The sequence below is a fragment of the Rattus rattus genome, chromosome X, assembly GCF_011064425.1.
Source record: "Rattus rattus isolate New Zealand chromosome X, Rrattus_CSIRO_v1, whole genome shotgun sequence".
Lineage (NCBI taxonomy): Eukaryota > Metazoa > Chordata > Mammalia > Rodentia > Muridae > Rattus > Rattus rattus.
This window is the reverse complement of record NC_046172.1, coordinates 36676750-36695583: the sequence shown is the minus strand read 5'-3', so window position 1 is coordinate 36695583 and position 18834 is coordinate 36676750. Positions and strand designations below refer to the sequence as shown.

Below are 18834 nucleotides of genomic sequence, written 5' to 3'. Positions count from 1 at the left end.
CTTACAGAGATGAAGATGGATGGGGGGAATTGGTGACAGCAGTTAACAGACCTGCCTAGTAGTGGAAGGTTCAGAGAAAATAGCAGTAGCCCAGGATCCATTTAGTATGGTTAAGTTTCTGCTGAAAACCCAGCTCTATTCCTCAGCAACTCTGAGGAGTTGAGAGTCTAGTGCAGAGAGGACAACTCATAAGCTTCCCTTTTCGACTTCTCAGCAGAGCTACTTAGCACCGTGTGTTTAGGTTGGATTTTAAGGCAAGCTTCTGGAAAATTCTACTGTTCTGGTCAGAATATATGTATCTTCCCCAAATTAAGATGTAGGAGCTTAATATCCGGCATAATACCTTTGAGAAGTGTGGCCTCTGGGAAATGAGTAGGCACAGGGCTTTCTCTGCCTTGATGATGGAATTAATGCTTTCTGTCTTTCTGCCATGTAAGAAACAGCAAGAAGGGGGTTGGGGATTTAGCTCAGCGGTAGAGCGCTTTCCTAGGAAGCGCAAGGCCCTGGGTTCGGTCCCCAGCTCCAAAAAAAGGTACCATTTCTACACAGTAGAGAGTCATCACTAGACACTAAGTGCATTGGTGCCTTGAATGTTGACTTCCTAGCTTCCAGAGCTGTGAACAATGACTTCGCTTTGTTTATACAGTATCCCCTTTAAGGAATAGACCAAGATAACAATTTAAGACACATATCTACGACAATTTAAACACAGAGAGACTAAATTTTTATTTAATATTACTTAATATTGCACAGAAATAAAAATACTAACACTACACAACTGCTACTTAAATGACAATGATTTTTTTTTTTTTGGGTTGACAGTTACATTTTCTAAACAAGATCTTACAAGCACACATAATGTAAAAATGTCTTCAGGTAACACACGCCGTCACATCTTCTCTGGCAAAACATGTTAGGTTGAGCCAGCAATAACACATTATTTTATGCAAAACTGGAATTTTGATGTTAAGAGTTCAAGAGTTTCCACAGCATCTTTAATTCTGTAATGTGACACTTGAATACAAATGCATTGTCATGGCAGTTCTGATGGGTGGATTCAGTACAGGTATGAGCAATGTGCTCTTCAAAAACCACGTCAATCTTTTTAAGTTAGTAAAATGCTGAGTAAAGTGTGTTGCATGATTTGATTTTTATCATACATGAGGTCACATATAATATAGTAGGAAGGCAACCCTGGGTTCGTGGCCAAACTATAAATTAATATTCAAGCCATTCAGACAAACCATACTCCCTTTGGAGCTCACTTGCCACGTTTGTATAAAAAGAAAAATGATTTTGGAGGAAAGGGTCAAGATTTGGTTTAACAATCCCCCAAATTCCTTCTAGCAAAATTTGATTAGTTTGAGTGAAGGGCATTTAAATTGAAAATGGAGAATTGTATGAAATAAATCATAGTCATATTTCACTTTTTTTTTTGAGATAGGTTTTCACTGGGCAGCATTGGCTGGCCTAGAAGTTGGTATGCAGACCAGGCTGGCCTCAAACTCAGAGACCCACCAGCCTCTGCCTCCTTTACTGCTAAAAGTAAAGGCATGTGCTGCCACAGTAAGTTTATGTTTCACTCTTGAACCACACATTTTAATGCCATCCTTTATCTCCATAGGAACAATACTCTCCCTGAATCCATTTGTACCTCTAATATTAGGAATTTCTGTTAGAACATATTTTTAGCATTACAAAAGTACAACCCCAGCCCTACCTACACTCTATAATTTGGTAATTTAAGTTATAACTTAATTCTGTCTTTGGCAGCAGTATCACTTTTTAAAATATTTATTTTTATTTTCGGTCTATGAGTGTTTTGCTTGCATGTATGTCTGTGCACCTCTTGTGTGCCTGGTGTCAACAGAGGCCAGAAGAGGGTGTTGGATTCCTTGGAACTAGAGTTACAGATGGATGTGAGCCACCAGGTGGGTTCTGGGAACTGGACTCTAGACCATTGCAAGAGCAGCAAGGATTCTAATGCAGAGCATTCTTTAGCTCAGCAGAATTTTTACTAATATTTTATGAAATTAAAGAATCATATGTAATCAGAGACCTTGTAAGTACTGATGGCTGGCCAAGTAGGAAATGACAGACTTTTTATCTTTCCTAAGACTTTTTTTTTCTTCTGTGAAATAGAACTCTGTCTGAAAGACTTATCGGGAACAGACTGCTGGAGGGGCTGCTTTCAAAATCCAGGAAAATGAACTGTAGCTGGAAGCAAAACAAAACTGAAGCCTATAAATTGGCAAGAAAGAGCACTTAATGAATTCATAATGTATGAGTAGGATGAGGAACAGGGTTTTCTTAGTCACCATTTCTGTGCTTGGTGTTTCTTATGAAAATCATTTTGTGAGGAGGAGGGGCCCCAGAAACGACAGCGCTCCTGGGCCTTGCAACTTTACTGCCCATTGTCTTGTCTTGGCATTGAGGATGTGGCAGCCAGCCAGAGAGCATGGAAATCAGAGAGGAAACTAGAAGGAATAACTTTTTTTTTTTTTTTGAGGAGTTTTAACTTCGTTCTCTGTGTTGCAAAGAGATGGTTTTCACAAGGGCAAGAGTAGCAGAGAGAGCTCCTCTGGGGTCAGAGGGCAGCGGTTGGGCGCAAATTCCTTGGAATGTAAAACCAGACAGTTTGAGAGACTGTCTGCGGTTAGGAAGGGAAAGTGCCCCTGAATTCACATGGGACACAAGAACTTGGCCCAGAGCTTGGGGTTCTCTCTGGTTTAGCTCTCGCTAGAGTCTTCTCTGAGCAGAGGACTCCTCTTAGGTGTCAGTGCGCAAAATTGCCTCTTAATCCCAGCTTGCTCTTGACTAATTAGTACATCTTCAAAGCCGAAAGATGAGCCTGAGGCTCCTTTTCCCCATGGTAAAGGTTCACCAAGAGGGCCTTCAGCTTATCTAGGTATCCAGTCTACACATCACCAGGACTAGAGTCCCAAGGGAATCGCCCCTTCTTTAGCATTTGCTACCCCTCCCTCAGCTCAGCATTCCAGGGGGTGTTCCCCACCTCCGCTCCCCGCCGTTACTGGAGGCCAGTCAGGTCACAGAAGTCAGGGCCCTGGCTCAGGAAGCTTCCTGCTGAGCCCTTGAGCGATTAGCAGCCAGCAGCTGGGAAGCAGGGCGGGGCGGGTCGCCGAGAGCCAGCCGGCCAAGGCGAGCACTATTCCTGTCGCTGTGAGCTACCGGCATGTTATGTGCAGCGCCCAATCACGCTCCCAATCCTCAAAGCTGACCTGCGCTCCCCTCAGTGCCACAGGCTTTGATTTGATCGTTCTCTCAGAACAAGCTCACCCCCAGTCCCCTAGCCAGTTGTCCTGGGACTGCGCGAGTGTCTACGGAGCAGCCACGACCGGGAGTTTCAGAGCTATCATCCTGCCTTCCCGGGCCACTCACTATAGGGTCACATCCACGCATCTGGCCTTTTGGAAATCCAGCACCCTCGACCTCTCCAGGTGATGGTGCGCGGCCACTGCCGCTTCTGGTGTGCAAGTGTGGACTCCCCAAATTGTGTAGGGGAGGCGGCTCTGGGCAACGTGCTGTCATGCTCACCAACGGCTGAAACCAAGTCTAGTATTACCGAGAAGACTCCGAAATCCACACCCTCTGCTACTAGAGGCTTCTGGAAATTGTCTCTACATCTTACGTTGTGTGAGAGGGGCACGAAGCAACCGCCAAATCTGGATGAAGGAACCCTAGGTTTTAAGCTGAGCAGGCAAAAATCAGCCTTTGCTAGGGGCTCTGCAGCTGGACAGCGGAGGTGGGGGTTCCGTGTCACGGGATGTCTCCAGCCGCGCCTGGCTGGCTCCATCCCAGCTTCCCGCCTTGGGCATCATGAGTTACTTCCTGTCTTACTGTAAAGCCCACGGCAGTTCTCTTCTCACTGGCTACCAGGCCCTACGCGCTGAGGGCTTCTTGTGCGATGTGACACTGGAGGCCGAGGGCAGTGAGTTCCCAGCACACAGGTCCCTTCTGGCATGCTCCAGCGACTACTTCAGGGCCCTGTTCAAGAGTCACACGCAGGAATCGCGGGCTCGCGTAATTCACCTGCATGTGCCTTCAGCGGCCGGCCTACAGCGCCTGCTGGACTTCATCTACACTGCCTGGCTGCCCCTCTCCATGGACACTGTGGAGGACACTCTGGAGGCTGCCAGCTACCTGCAAGTCACCGAGGCCTTGGGACTATGTGCCCACTACTTGGAACGCCAGCTTACCCCAGAGAATTGCTGCTTCACTGCTAATGTGGCAGCTCGCTTTGGCCTGGCCCGCACCCTAGGTGCAGCGGAGCACTGTATTGTGCGCCACCTGGGGGAGCTGTTACTGATGGGCGCTGGGCCCTCGGGGCTGTTGGAACTCAATCCTATATCAATGAAGGCTGTGCTGGGTGCCCCCAATGTAGCACGGGTGGCCGAGACGCGGCTGCTGCGCCTAGCACTAGCCTGGCTGCAGCAGGAGCCCACGACCCAGCGCCTGGCACATAGTTCAACACTGCTTGGATGCATACGCTTTGGCCTGGTGCCTGCTAGTGTCCTGCGGCGCATGTACTCGGGCTCTGGTCTTATATTACCTACTAGGATCAAGAGCCTCATCATCCAGGCCCTCAATTACCACACAGCACCCTCCAGCCAGCCGCTTCTGCAGGGAGAACAGACCAGTGTCCGGAGTCCCCAGACCCGTATCTTGCTAGTTGGTGGTCTCAGAGCTAGGGAGACTGTAACTGAGGAAATCATGGTCCTACCAGAGGTAGTTCGGAATCGGCGCCCTGCACCTGAACCAGAGGAAGAGGAGGGAGAGGAGGAAGAAGAGATGGAGGAGGAGAAGGAGTGGGAGCTCACTCAGGATGTAGTGTCCTTCGATGTGTACAACCACAGCTGGCACACCTTAACACAGCTGCCTCAACCACTGCTAGGCCACAGTGTATGCACCATCGGCAACTTCCTATTTGTCCTTGGAGGGGAGAGCCTTTCTGGCAGCCCATCTAGTTCCCTGGCTGATGGCTCAAGGTCAGTCACAGCCTTAGTGCACCGGTATGACCCGCGCTTCCACACTTGGACAGAGGTGCCTGCCATGAGAGAAGCAAGAGCCTACTTCTGGTGTGGTGTGGTAGGCGAGAGTCTCCTGGCTGTTGGAGGCCTGGGCACCTGTGGTGAGGCACTGGCCTCAGTGGAGATGTATGACCTTCGCAGGGACCGCTGGGTGGCAGCTGGGGAGCTACCTCGGGCAGTACATGGTCACGCAGGTGCTGTTGGGGACCATGGTGTTGTATACATCTCCGGGGGCAAGGCTGGGAGAGGTGAAGGAGGCACCAGTAGCCTCCGAGATATGTACTCCCTTAGCCCTGGAGAGAGAGTGTGGAGCAAGAGGGCACCCATGGGCACAGCTCGTTATGGGCACTACCTTGCGGTGCTGCGAGGTGCAGTGTTTGCGTTTTTGGGAAGATATGAGCCCTTCTCTGAGATTGAACGCTATGATCCCAGCACAGACCAGTGGACTCGGTTGCGGTCACTACCCTATGACCGCTTCTGCTACGGACTTGCTGTGGTAGAAGAGACAGTGCTGCTGCTGGGTGGTCTTAAGTGGCGGGATTCACGCCAGGTGCCAACCCGTAATGTAGTAGGCTATGACCTTGACCTGGACCGTTGGGAAGACATAGGCTGTGTGCTACCCTGGGCATGGAGTGGCCTTCGGTGTGCAGTGTTGCAGCTGGCGGAGGGTGCGGAGGAGACAAGGGAGGGAGAGATTGGAGAGGTGCCAAATTTAGTGCTGGACTGAATGGGTGAGTCCAGTCTTCAGAGGATTCAAGAGAAAATTGTTCTTGACCTTGCCTGAAGAGCAAGGCTTTTTTCCCCTAAGAGGACTCTGATAGAGTAATTCTGAAGGGTAAAGAGGCAAACAAGGCCTTGACCAAAGAATAACTATTCCTTCAACTGCAAATTCGGCCAGGAATGGTCAAATGCAAAGATAATGAACCAGTTTTAGTTAGCCGAAGAGTTCTCAGAAAGACAGATCCTGGCCTACAGGTGGAATTGGAAAATAAAATAGGACCTTATTTCTCCCCTTAAGCTGTTTTTTTCAAGTACCTGTGAATATTTTCATATCTCCCATCCAAAGAATGTACTAGTACACACAAACCACAGAAATTTGTTGGCTACAATAGCTATATTAATAGTTCCAGTAGACAGTGTTGGATGAAATTGTGAAGATTTATATGTGTGTGTGTGTGTGTGTGTGTGTGTGTATGTGTGTACGCATATACACACCTTTGTTAAACAGTATTGAATGGTTGTGCCAAAATTATTTTTATGGTGCAGGGCCATGGTTATAGTTCTGCTTTCACAGTTTCATACTAACATGGAACTGAGAAGGAAAAAAAACCATAAAAAGCATTTCTTTTAGAAACTATTCTTGGTTAATAATTTTTCTGTCCTGTTCTCATCTGCTTTTATACTGGCAGCTTATTAGTTTAGATATATTTCATTTAGCCACAATACACTAAATTTGTAAGAAGAAAATTAGCTTATCTTTGGTGGTTTCACTCTTCGTTCCCCAAAGGCTCACAGAAAAGGAATGAGTAGGTGAAGTTTTCAAGGTTGCATTAGGTCAGTGTGAAGACAGCTTGAGGTTTCAAAATTTCAGAGGAGACCTTGGTGAGCTCTGAACAGGTGTTACTTCTGGCTTGTGCTATCAGTGAGGTGGCAAAGTGAGAACTTGTAACTGGGGTGGTGGTAGTGAGGGTGGCTGTATGATTAGGTCACAGAAAAATGTGGTAAGCCCTTTGCATGAATAAAGTAGGTGCTTTATAAGGATTCATTAAGAGCTGAATTTATTTGACTTCAGTTTACAGTGCTGCCTCTCTCCTAGATTTGAAACTAATGCAATCAAATGCACAGATATATAGTGTTAAAAGGTCTCTTTCACGCTAGGCTAGGCTGATAACTCACCAGTCTTACAAAATTCATGAGTTTAATTTTTTACCAGTAAAATAACAGCTGACTTTACAAAAGTAGAAGCTGCTTACTAGCCACAGAGCTAGTCTTCCCACCAACTGCCTGTTGCTTGCAGGCTGTTTGTCCACTGTATATAACATATCTGTCATGTACAAATAATTTTAAGTGAAGATACACATTGGTCTAGTAAACATCAATATGCCTAAAGAATTGTAACAAGCACACTTCAATTTACCACAAGAGGGGTTTTGTTCTTTGTTCTCTCTTTCTCTCTTTCTTTTACATATACAAAATCCCACAAATTTAATGTGCGTCAATAACCATGCAGTAAATAAATTTTTTTTTTTTACAAATAGGGTTTTCTAAATGATAAAAATATTACACGGGACCCACAATTCCATACAAACATTAATGCATGTTTCTCATCCATTTTGACTAAATATAGGATTACTGAAAATGCGCTGTAGAAAGGCCACTTTCCTGTACAGTTGTGCAAAGTCTGCAAAACGAGAGTGATTTAACGTGATTTCAAAAGCAAAGAAAAAGATCCCGCTGTGTAGTTTTTACTTTCTTCTCTACAGCAAAAATATTCACTGGCATATATCTGAACTCTTAGAGATGTAAATACATTCACTGAGCTGTACAGGCAACAGGATAAAGCTGATCAGAAGTAGATTTTAGGATATAGAATAGTAAAGGAGGGTCTTTTCCTCCTGAAAAAACAGCAAATTGTGACTTGTATATTATGCAGCCACACACTAAAAAGCAGCAAGTCACTTTCATGCTGTGGTCACTTTCCAAAACTAGACACAGAAATGGCAATATGTGAAGAGGACTTTTTCATAGACTCCACCTCTCTATAAACAGTTCAGGACTCTAGGAAAAACTCTAAGTGCTTGATCTCAGGCTCCTCAATGTAATAACTCCCTGAATGACTGCTATCGTCTCTTTTCCTTAGTAGAGAAATCCATTAACGATTTTTCAACATTGTTTTCTCTACTGTAGCTTCTATCTGCCACCACCAAACTGCATTTTGCTTCCGTGCCTGATGTATAATTCCAGAAGTTTAGTTACAGACCGAGAGAAAATTGGAAACTGCCTGGAAAATGGACTCATTTCAGTGTATACCTTGTCTTTTAAGAGTTAAGAGTCAAAAGACACGTTTGGGCTGAAATCGTGTGTGTGTGTGTGTGTGTGTGTGTGTGTGGTGTAGCTGTTAGCTGCCTTTCTGGGTGAGTTAAGTCTGTTTTAAAAAATCCATTCTTAAGTTCTTCTGTACACAATCAGCATTTCATCACTACAAAAATAAAGGAAGATTTAAACCAAGAAAATAAAGCAGCTCTATCTTCAATTTTGGTCTTAGTTACAAAAACATCTTACAAAGCTTTGCCCTGATACACCATGCAGTGTTCTCATAGATTTGGACTAGAACCTCCATTAACCAGTTAGCACGAGTTAATAGACTGTTAAGACAGATATTCGACCTGAACTTTTCTTATGTTCATGCTCTTCTAGTTTGCTTAACTCTTATACGCACGTACATTTCATAAAAATAAAACTACAGCATTAAACTTTGTGCAATGTTTAAGAAAATTCTTAGAACATTTTAATAAATATAAAAAGGTTTAAATTCTTTCCCACCCACAAGGATGTCTGCACCTGAAAAAATTGTGATTTACGTTTGAAGTCTCATTTATATAAAATTAACTTAAAGGGAGAAGAGATGACTTCAAATAGAAAACTGCCTTTTTGTGTTTTTTTCTACTTGAAGATCACCTGTTTTCAGAATTGTCTGCAAAAGTTAATTTAAGTCATTAAAGATAGTTGATTTTGCACACAGTAAACATAAGCTGAGCACTGACTGCATATAAAACATACAAATGCTCTTTAAAGACAGTGGTAATGTGACCATGTATGCTTTGTTTCATATAGTTTGGTAACATTAAAGTATAGCTTGTCAAGTATCCAACACACTGATAAAAAACTACCTTATGTACTTATTCAGAGTACCAGCAGGTACTAGATGGCCTCGAGTGAGAATGCACTTACACGTGTGTCTCAATGTACGAATGAGTATGTGTTAGAGAGGAAGTGATAACATCTACTTCAGAAGAAATACTTAGTGGGTCATTTGAGGTGGTGTTTTGACAGATATCCAAGAAAAGGTCGAGGTACATCTGCTTCCATTGTTGGAATTCTTTAGATGTCAAATCTGGATTGTCTAGGACTTTATCAATAATGGCTACTTCCCCTTCTCTGGCCTGAAAAACAAAAGAATCCAATAGTTAAGATGGGGATGAAATTTTATCAAAATTTAAAACAAGTTAATGTGCCAATAAATTCAGAAGCCTCCAAGAACCAGATTTGTAGTTATTTAGACTAAAATCATAGTATATCTTTTTTTTGTTTAACACAGTGGTATGTCTTGAATTGCTTGTATGTGATTTACTTTGTACTCTTGGCCCTTCCTATTTGCCATCTCTGATTACAGAAACCTTCATGTTTTTTTTTTTTAAACCTTCATGTTTTAAGGAAGCCGTCCTCAACCTATTAGATCCAGCTTAAAAGTCTTCCATTTCTTCAACAGTCTTCCTTAACCACTCAAAGAGAAGCTTATGTCTTTCTGTCATGTCTATGTTAACATCCTACCCTTGCCATCAAGTGTATTTACTACTGTCTATCTATGAGTTACTTTGGAGCCTTTCCTACCTCTCCTTCTTTATGATTAATTCCTCACGCTCCATGGAGGGGAAACAGGCCCCCGTTACTGCAGAGACAGAATGCTTGCCCTGAGAGCATTAAGGATTCTTCCCAAAGCACTAGGGCCCTATAACGAATGAAATCTTTCTCTTCATACTGGAGGTTGGCATTCAGCTGATGACTAAGTATCACTTTGGCGTTAACTCTCAAAAGTACAACTATCAACTGTAGAAGAAGAACATTTTTTCTGCGGCAGGTAAACTAGAGAAAGAGTTAAGGCGCTTTGAGAAAACCATTCTTTTTTTTTATGGATCTAACAAAAGACTAAGAAAATTCTGGAAATGTTCTGCAGGTGAAAAAAAAAAGCATACTAGTTTGCCAGAGTCAGGAGGGAAAGAAGACAATAACACGTGTAAGAAGTGGTTCAGGCCAGTGAGGAGACAAGATACTAAATTGGTATGGGATTGATGATACTGGCAATTGCCTATGGTGGAATCTGAGAGTTATTCTTGGGTGTGTTTAGTTGTTCTTCTGTAATGGAAGACTTTATAACCTATTACTTTTCTAGGTCCCAAAGTACAGGGCTCTGTAACTTCCCATCGATTTTTAATCATCAAGGGGCATTTCTTTCTTCTTCTTCTTTTTTTCTACATGGAGAGGTTTAATGAGTGAAGGAGAGTAGAAGAGGGGAGGAACAAAGGAGCCTGGCCATGGGCATGTGGAGGGAAGGGGAATGGGGAGAAAAGGGGACAGAGGGGAAGAGGGCATGAGAGCAGAGAAGAGAAGATTAAGAAAGAGTAAGATGGTGGGGCATTTCTTTTTAGTGTTTCATTATCTTTCTTTCTCCTAGAAGGGCAGAAGAGTCTAAGAGCATAATATATTAGGCGACTCATTGCTCCTTCTTGAACTCAACATTTATAGTGGCATTTCATTGTTATAGGACAAAAATATTGTAGGATATTTACAGAGCATAAAAGAGAGGAAGAGAGAAGGAGAAGAGGAAGTAGGAGGGTAAGGGAAAAGAAGAGGAAAGGGAGGGGAGTGAGGAAACAGAAGAACCAGGTATCTAAGATATTCACATATGGCAAGGAGGTGAGGGACATAAAATAAACTCAACATTTCTGCAAACCATTTGTCTCATATTGTTTTGCTTTGACTTTTTGTCTAATTGTCTTTTGCTTTTATATTTTGGTTTCAGATTTCGTGTTTCTGTGGGTTTGTTGTGTATTTCTGGTTTCTTTGTTTTTAAACGAGAGAAACCAATGGTGTGGGGTTGGGTTGGGAGTGTCTGGGAAGAGTTGGGAAAGAGGAAAAGCGTGATTACAATAACTCATATGAAAAACTTCAACAAAAGAAGGCAAAACCAAAATAAGATAGAAAGCTAAGGATATCTTTTCAATAGAACTCGTCAACAGAATTACTCTTGTGACTATTACTGCCCCCCTATTCCCGTAGAATTGTATTAGCTATCAGTCTATTAATAAGTCCATGGATATGGATAGCTTCTATACATAATGGACTCTGAATCCTTGGCTAATATTACCTGAAGACATTTCAAATAATTATTTCCTATTATATTCATTTACTTAGTACTCATCTTTATTTCCAAACTACAATTTTAGCAGGATGCTAAAACATTTCTTGGAGAAGTCCTTTGACATTTTGTGTTTTGGAATTACTGTGTTCCACCTTCTGTACGACAGTTCTTGTTTGTTTGTTTTGTTTCTGTTTTCACTTTTTGTGTGGTACAGGACCTGCTCAAGGTGCTTGCAAGATAGGTACTTTCCTCCCTTTTCTCATGAACCTCCTTCAACTTCTGTCTCTATGTTTCCCTGTCCTTACCACTTGCTTCCCAATCTAGGTGTGGCACAAGAAGAATGAAAACAGTGTTAAGCATTTACAGAAATATATAGTGGGAAGGTAATGTGTGCATTAGGAACTGATAATGCAAACAGAACAGTTGATGCCATCTCTACATGGAACATGATGACTCTAGTGTCACTCCATATGTTGTAGTTTATTCACAAAACAGTTTAAGCACTTTATTAAACGTTTAACATGCATACTGTGGGCCTTTAATTTCTTTTAAAATTATACTGAGGAGTAACACCAACCCTGCATTTTTTTTTAAAGAAGAAGTCTTAGCCACATCCTGATTTCTCCTAAAACTAAGTCACGAACATTTACTCAGTGTCTTAGGACTTCAATGAAGACCTGACAGGATTCCTTCCAATCACTCTGCTGCACATTCTTCCTATTTAACTGTTCCTTCTTATAGCTCCCTGTGTACTACTCAATCGCTAGTATCTGGAAATCTAGTTTCTGTGCAAGAATACATTGCCCCAAAGGAATTTACATGTCTGTTTCATATCTTACCTTTAAAGTGCTTTTAAGAATTCTCAGCCTGTGCAGTTTCTCATTCATCACAGGATCATTGCATCGTTTTATGAACGATAGTTTGTATTCCATCTTGGTTGAAATGCGATGTTCTCCTAGTGGTGACAGACTGGCTTCCTCCAGTGCCCTGTATAAATCTTGCAAGGAGTCTCCTAACTTTTCTTCCCTATTTTCATCTGAGAGACAGGGGAACAGGAGCAGGGTAAAGGATGAGGAGAAGGGAGGGAAAGAGACAGATATTCGGTTTAATAAAAATTATTTTTGTAGTTTGAAAAAATGTAAAAATTGAATTATTGGAAACATAGTCTAATTAGGAAAATAGTCTAATACTTAAACATCTCTCAGAAACAAAACAAAACAAACAAAATACCTCACGGATTCTAGTTAGATGGGATTATATAATTATGGACAGTCAATTATTTTAGAAGGATTAAATAGGATTTGATTCAACAAATAAGCCTCTTGAGAGAAAAATAATCACACATATGTTGAATTCAAAGAATTAAAGTATAATATGTATACAACATGAAAATGCTGCTTCATAGCACTTAGTATTTTAAGACAATTAAACATAGAAATGCTATTTAATAGTTCTCCTGGTTAATTAATACTGAATGATTTTTTTAGATTTCATAAGATGGAATGGTATTTGTTGGCATTTTTTATTATGATTGTCGAACTATCTAAGAGACTTTTAGATTTCATGTGACTGCTGTAGCAATGCCTAGTACAGTATATCAATACAGTAACCGACAGAAGTTATTGTAAGAAATAATGTTTTTGATTTTCAGGCAGGGGCTCACAGTGTAGGCTAGGGTGGCCTGCAATTCATTATGGAGCTCAGGCTGCACCCTGCAACACATGAGGCTGGCCTCAAATTCAGGGTAATACTTTTGCTTCTGTCTCCCGAGTGCTGGTGTTAAAGATATATAAGCCACCGTGCTGAGCAATACTAATGCTTCAAATTAAATGAAAATGAAACACATGGATATATTCATAAGCAAATATAAGGACATTTCTGACAAGTACTAACAGAATTTATAACATTAAAAAACTGTTAAGAAAATACTTTGCTTATTTTTGAGGAAAATTGAGACAGTTACAACTGTGGATTTTTGATCTAGATGATCAAAGGAAAGTGTTATTTTGTTTTAAAATTGTATGACTAATGATGTTAATTCACTTAGAAATGTATCAGTTTATTTTTCATGAATATAACAATAAAAATGAACTAGCTTCTTTTTTGGGTAGCAGCAGGGTCTTATTGGAGGAATGCTTCTTACACTGGTCCAAAGCATAACTATAGAATGTTATTCACTCCACCACCGATCATGCAGCATCAAGCTTTCAGATATAGTTTTAAAAATAGAATCCCTAATTAACGACAATCCTAATGAACATTTATTTGTGCCAGAGAGTAGGGTAAATGTCTAACATTCATGATCTCATTTGCTCTTCATAATGATACTAAGAAATGTTCAATTTATAACAAGGGAGGTCTTTGCTCAAGGTCATAATCTCATATAAATGGGGAAATTAGAACTTAATTATTTAAAGTGTGCATTTAGAGGTACCAATTAATGTGAGAAACCCTTAAAATGTATCATTCTAAACATTTATTCCATGCTTTGCATGCAATCTTTTAATAAAAATTTCCACAGGAAAGGTTTCTAATTGGCTACAAATTATACACAGACGGTAAGACTTTAATAAGTTGAACTACACAGAAATATTTTTGTATGCTCATAATCTGGCAAAGAAGATGACCATCAGGATAGAACACTTAAGGGGGTGACAAGTTATTCCAGTAATTTGTGTCAACTCTGGACACTATCCTTGGGTTATGCTAATGACGCTCTAAACATGTTTTAAAAGAATACAGTTAAAACTGTCCCCAAAGTCTAAATAACACCTTAATTTGTAAGGAGTCACCTTTAGAACTAAAAAGCTCTTTTGTTTAAAATCTGTATTTAGGTTTTTACTCTTCTACTGAGGTTAGTAGCTGAGAATAGCTATGATCAGTTTTTTCACTAGAAAATCCCTTATCGTCTGTCAGCACATGCTATCATTGTGCTCTATAATGAATTTTAACGCCTAAACATATCTCTCTTAAAATATGAAAATTCATTTTAAATAAAATCTTTAAAAAATTCTCTGCTGGTTCATCCCTGACCTATTTTCAGCACATAGAGGAGTTTGATGGATGGGTGTATGCAAGCCTATAAAAAGAATGGATTTTCAAGTTACAACAAGATAGATCCATCACAGAGAATTTCAAATGAGGATGCAGGAAGAAGGAAGGCACAAAATAGTCACTCATGGTCACCAAATGGGGTTGTAAAAATAAGGACACATTTGAACAGAATAATTCTATTTCATACAATCGTAATCCAGGAAAGGGCACTGGGGAATTATTTAATAATTATTCTATTTGCCTCAAGGCAAGATTGCATATAAAGATAGATGCAATTTCTGAAAGTAGGGGTTTGGATACCAGTAAGAAAGCCTAACAGATGGGAATTATAGTAGTTAAGGTATCGGGTGGCATAATGTACTATTACTTTTTCAGTTCTAGAAAGAAGGTGAAAGAAAACAAGGATCAAAATTATAGTTTTAGAATTTAAGGAGGGTAGACTTATTTTCACACAGTGAATTTTTTAAGAGAAATCTTTCTTATCTTACCCAATAGGGTAGGGCATATACATCTTGCTACATTTTGAGTTACTATGTTCTCTTTCTCTATCTTTGTGTCTCTGTCTCCCCACTTCTCTGCTGGGGATCAAATGACTAAGCAAGCATCCTATCACTGAACTACATCTCAACCCAGGCCCTTTGCCTTAACTTTTAACATTTTTGAATACCTCAGAAGCTTTAATTTTTATACAATATCAATGGAGTTTTACTTTAAGAAGACTAAGCAAAGATTAAATATAAAAATACAAATAGCTATTTAAAAACAAAAACTTTCCCTGCCTGTTTCTTAACATTATTTGAGGGAAAATGCATCCAAGCAAAAGACAACACAATCCTACAAGGAATTTGGTTTGACAGCTGTACAAAAGCCAAGCATGGGTCTATCTGGGCAGCACATCTGAACAAGGAATCACAATGACAAAGAACATGAAAACATTTTGAAGTATAGCAGCTGGATGGCATGGCTCCTAACGGAGATAAGAAAGTCTCCCGCTTGGCCCTCTACACACCATACACATATGCAACACTGTACAAGACACAGTAGTGGAATGAGTAAGGATGAGGGACTGAGAAGCCAGGCTACCACAAAATGTCACCAATGATTTAACATTCTAAGACTACACAAAGAGTCCTTTTATTTTCAAAAGAAGGGAGTGAGGGGCTGAGTCACATTATAAATCTGATTCACTGTGCTCAACAGTCAAAACAACACAGAACTCAACATTCAAGACAAAAACAGACCTTTATTTTCTTTTTTAGTTTTCAATTGGTTTTCTTGATTTTTCTCAGATGAATTTCAATTAAGTCTACAGGGCTACTGTTGCAACTGAAAACATGAAAGCACCTTTATTTTCTTCTCTTTTTGCCCTCTTCCTCTTCGTCTCCTTCACATTTCCCTTCAGGGTCCTTTCTCTTCTCAAACTTTGCTTTTTCTTCTCTTAGAAGAAGCTTGCTTTGGAAGATGAGGTAAACACTTGGTGAGGCCTGCTTCCCAACTGAATTTCTTTCAATGTGGCAGTTCAGCCATTGGAACACTGGCTAAAAACCAGCTCGTTTGCAATTTGAGTGAATGTTTCTGAAAATTGGCAAAGTGTAGACCACATTCAAATAAAAGGACATATATAGGAACCTTCTGTGAGTCCCACCGAGGACGTGTAACACTGCTGCAATGACATTTTAATTGGCATCTAATTTATTCACGAAAGCTGGCACTATGAAAGAATAAAACTTTCCCCAAATTATATTTACATTTGTAGCATAAAAATTAGGTCTGTGTCAGATCACACATTAAAAAAAATCCATTCTATTAAAGCAAAGAGCACATATAAAGTCCCTTTTCTTATATGACATTTCATTGACTGGTGGATTTGAGGGTCAAAATTAAGTAATTAATTTGCATTCTATGGCAAGAGATGATCATTTCTGGTTGTGCCATACTTGGAAGGAGTGAAAAAAACCTTCCCTTTGGTGTCATTCATATATCTAGGAACATGGTGAGCATCACAATAACTCATTGGTTCTCTGCAGGTTCCACAGGGTTACCAGGTAGTTTAAAAAATAAAGCTCAAATAAAAGATTAGCTGATACAAAATATCAGTTTGTTACAATGTCTTGAAACTACTTATGAGCAGATTATAATGTATTTCTCAATTGCTCCCAAATTTTTGGTTAGTGAATTCTATGCATTTAGTTTCTAACCTTTTTTTTGACTGTTCACCTTTACAGGTTAAACCACTTGTGTTGTTCATAATTTATACACATTTAGTAGTCTATCAGCATATATGCTATAAATATACATAAAAAGAAACTGAAAAAGATGAGATATAAAACTGAAGGAGAAAGTCTCCCTATTTTCTTCCTGTATGTTAATAGATTCTCCTTCAAACATCCATACTGTGACTTCTATAAGGGGACTTTGTGTCACTGACATTTGCCATTGTCTGTCTACCATAGGCTCTCAACAAATTCAAATGGAGTGATAGTTTACTTTATGAATAACACACTCCAAGGAAGATTCCCCATTAGATGACTGCACAATTTCCGAAAAAGAATTGTATAATACTGTTCTCATTTCTTTGGTAGAAACTAAAACAATAAAATCTCACTCTTGTCTTCTGATTGCCCTGCCACTGCAATGCCATCGTTAAAGCAGAGGAAAAGATGAAAACAAAACCAAAAAATATATCAACTGGGCTCTGAAAACAATGGGAAATGGATTCTTGGTACATGTTTTGGAAGAGAATTATATTCTTTTAAAATTGGACAATGATGTCCTGGTGGAAACAGTTGTTCTTTCTATAACACAGCTGTGTAATGAGCACAGAAGGTTGGGAAAGGTTAAGTTACAGATGATAGAGAAGGCTAGACATAGTACTATTAGTCATCAGTCAATTCTGAGTGGCATTTGTTCTTATACAACCAGAAAGCACTTTGCGGCTTCTAGGCTAATCATGTCAAGTATGCGGAATGCTATTTTTGTCCCAAAGGGCAATTGTCATTTGCATCAAGACTACAGGACTATTTTTATGAATACTAATTTACTACCTTGTCCCAGAGAACAACATTTATATGTAAGGTGACAGACTTTTTAATGGATTTAATATCTTTGTAAAGTTGATACTAAAAGTGATTAAATAACGATAGGCTTACACTATAACTTGAATTGTTTTATAGTTAAAACACTAGCTATTTTAATCCAGGCCTTTATACCAAACAGCATGCTATGTCTAGTTTTGAGAGGAGGGGAAGGAAGCTGGTTGGATTAGAAAAGATTTTATAAGTTACCTTTTAGTTTTTTCCTTTGCAGCCAATTAGTTATTTAATAATTTGAAACCATTTATTCTCTTTTAGGCAAAATAATAACACTTAAACATTACTGTTGGGTGGCAATTGTTTCTCAAGAGGAAAACTTAATTTTAATAAGTAAAATCCCTTTCTTTAAAGAGGACCAAGCAATTTGTTTACCTACATTGTTAAGGTTTACTTTTCTTTTTAGATCAGGTAAATCCTGTACTTATAACTGTCAATTCTTTTACAACATTAAAGCTTACTCCCATAAGGCTGGGATGAAAATAGTCAAGGCTCAAGTTTATTCTATGCCCTTTTCCTTTGACTATTTCTGCCAAATTCTGTAGTTTAATAAGAACTTTAATAAGACAGTGGTTGTCTTTTCAGGGTACAATGGTTATTTTTTTAAAGTTTTTTTTTTCTAGTGATAAATAGTTCAAATGGTAGAATGCTGGCATCCTTAGCACTGCTTTAGTAACCCCCAAGAAGGGATGGTTCTCTGAGAGGCAAACACAGAGATGATTGACAGAATCCAGATTTACCCACACAATTTAGAAAATGTAACCAATAAAAGTGGAAGTCTAAGGCAGAAATTTATAATAGGGACAGTTTCAAAGCCAAACTAAGGGATTTTATTTGAAAATTAATACACAGTCACCACACTCATTAATGAGGAACCCCCCTGCACCCCCAAAATTCTTCAGATCATAAAGTTTTACTCAGATTTAAACAGGGAACATGACCCAAGAGAATTTCATTAATATTAAATGCCAATAAAATAAATATGACTTATTTCTCTATACCAAGAACTACCAATCTTTAGATATACTTAAAAACACATGAAAATGGTTAGAGCACAGAGGCAATTCTAAGGCAGATCAATGTGATTTTTATTCACAACACAAATTTCATTTGTGAGAAAGAAGCATAGATTTTTCTTTGTTAGAAAGATATTTGCTATCAAGCATACTTAGCAAATTATTTAGCTATCTAAAAAGATCTGGTACCAACTGGTAATATTTTTATTTTTAAGCAATTTATATTTTTTACAGGTATTCATATTATGCAATACCACACACTGCAGCAACAGGAAGAAAAACATTTCATAATACAATATTAAATTATTTTTTCACTGCACAGTATGAAATATTCATTAATTAGCATTAAAATCATTACAGTGTACCTCATCCAACTAAAGGAAATTTCACATCTACCACAGAAGAAAAAAGAAGCAATATTGAGCCACAGGGGCCCGGTTACAGAATATGAAATAATATCTGAAGCTAATTTGAAAGACATCCAGACA

General features: G+C 39.6%; 2 protein-coding genes across 2 annotated transcripts in view; one reads left to right on the top strand and one right to left on the bottom strand.

Annotated features, from left to right (window-relative positions):
- The first annotated feature begins 707 nt into the window (after positions 1–707).
- Positions 708–6156, top strand: Klhl34 (kelch like family member 34). Its single transcript, XM_032890455.1, has one exon. The coding sequence runs from the start codon at positions 3838–3840 to the stop codon at positions 5773–5775; it is 1938 nt and encodes a 645-aa protein (XP_032746346.1). The 5' UTR covers positions 708–3837; the 3' UTR covers positions 5776–6156.
- Positions 6157–6803: 647 nt separating this feature from the next.
- The window catches only part of Cnksr2 (connector enhancer of kinase suppressor of Ras 2), a 227289-nt gene continuing 215258 nt past the window's right edge, over positions 6804–18834 (bottom strand). The window contains 2 exon segments of the mRNA XM_032889343.1: positions 6804–9211; positions 12027–12223. Of these exon segments, the coding sequence (XP_032745234.1) occupies positions 8996–9211; positions 12027–12223 (413 nt within the window). The 3' untranslated portion in view covers positions 6804–8995.

Coding starts and splice junctions, on each gene's coding strand:
- Klhl34 (XM_032890455.1), top strand. CDS start 3,838: ATGAGTTACTTCCTGTCTTACTGTAAAGCCCACGGCAGTTCTCTTCTC.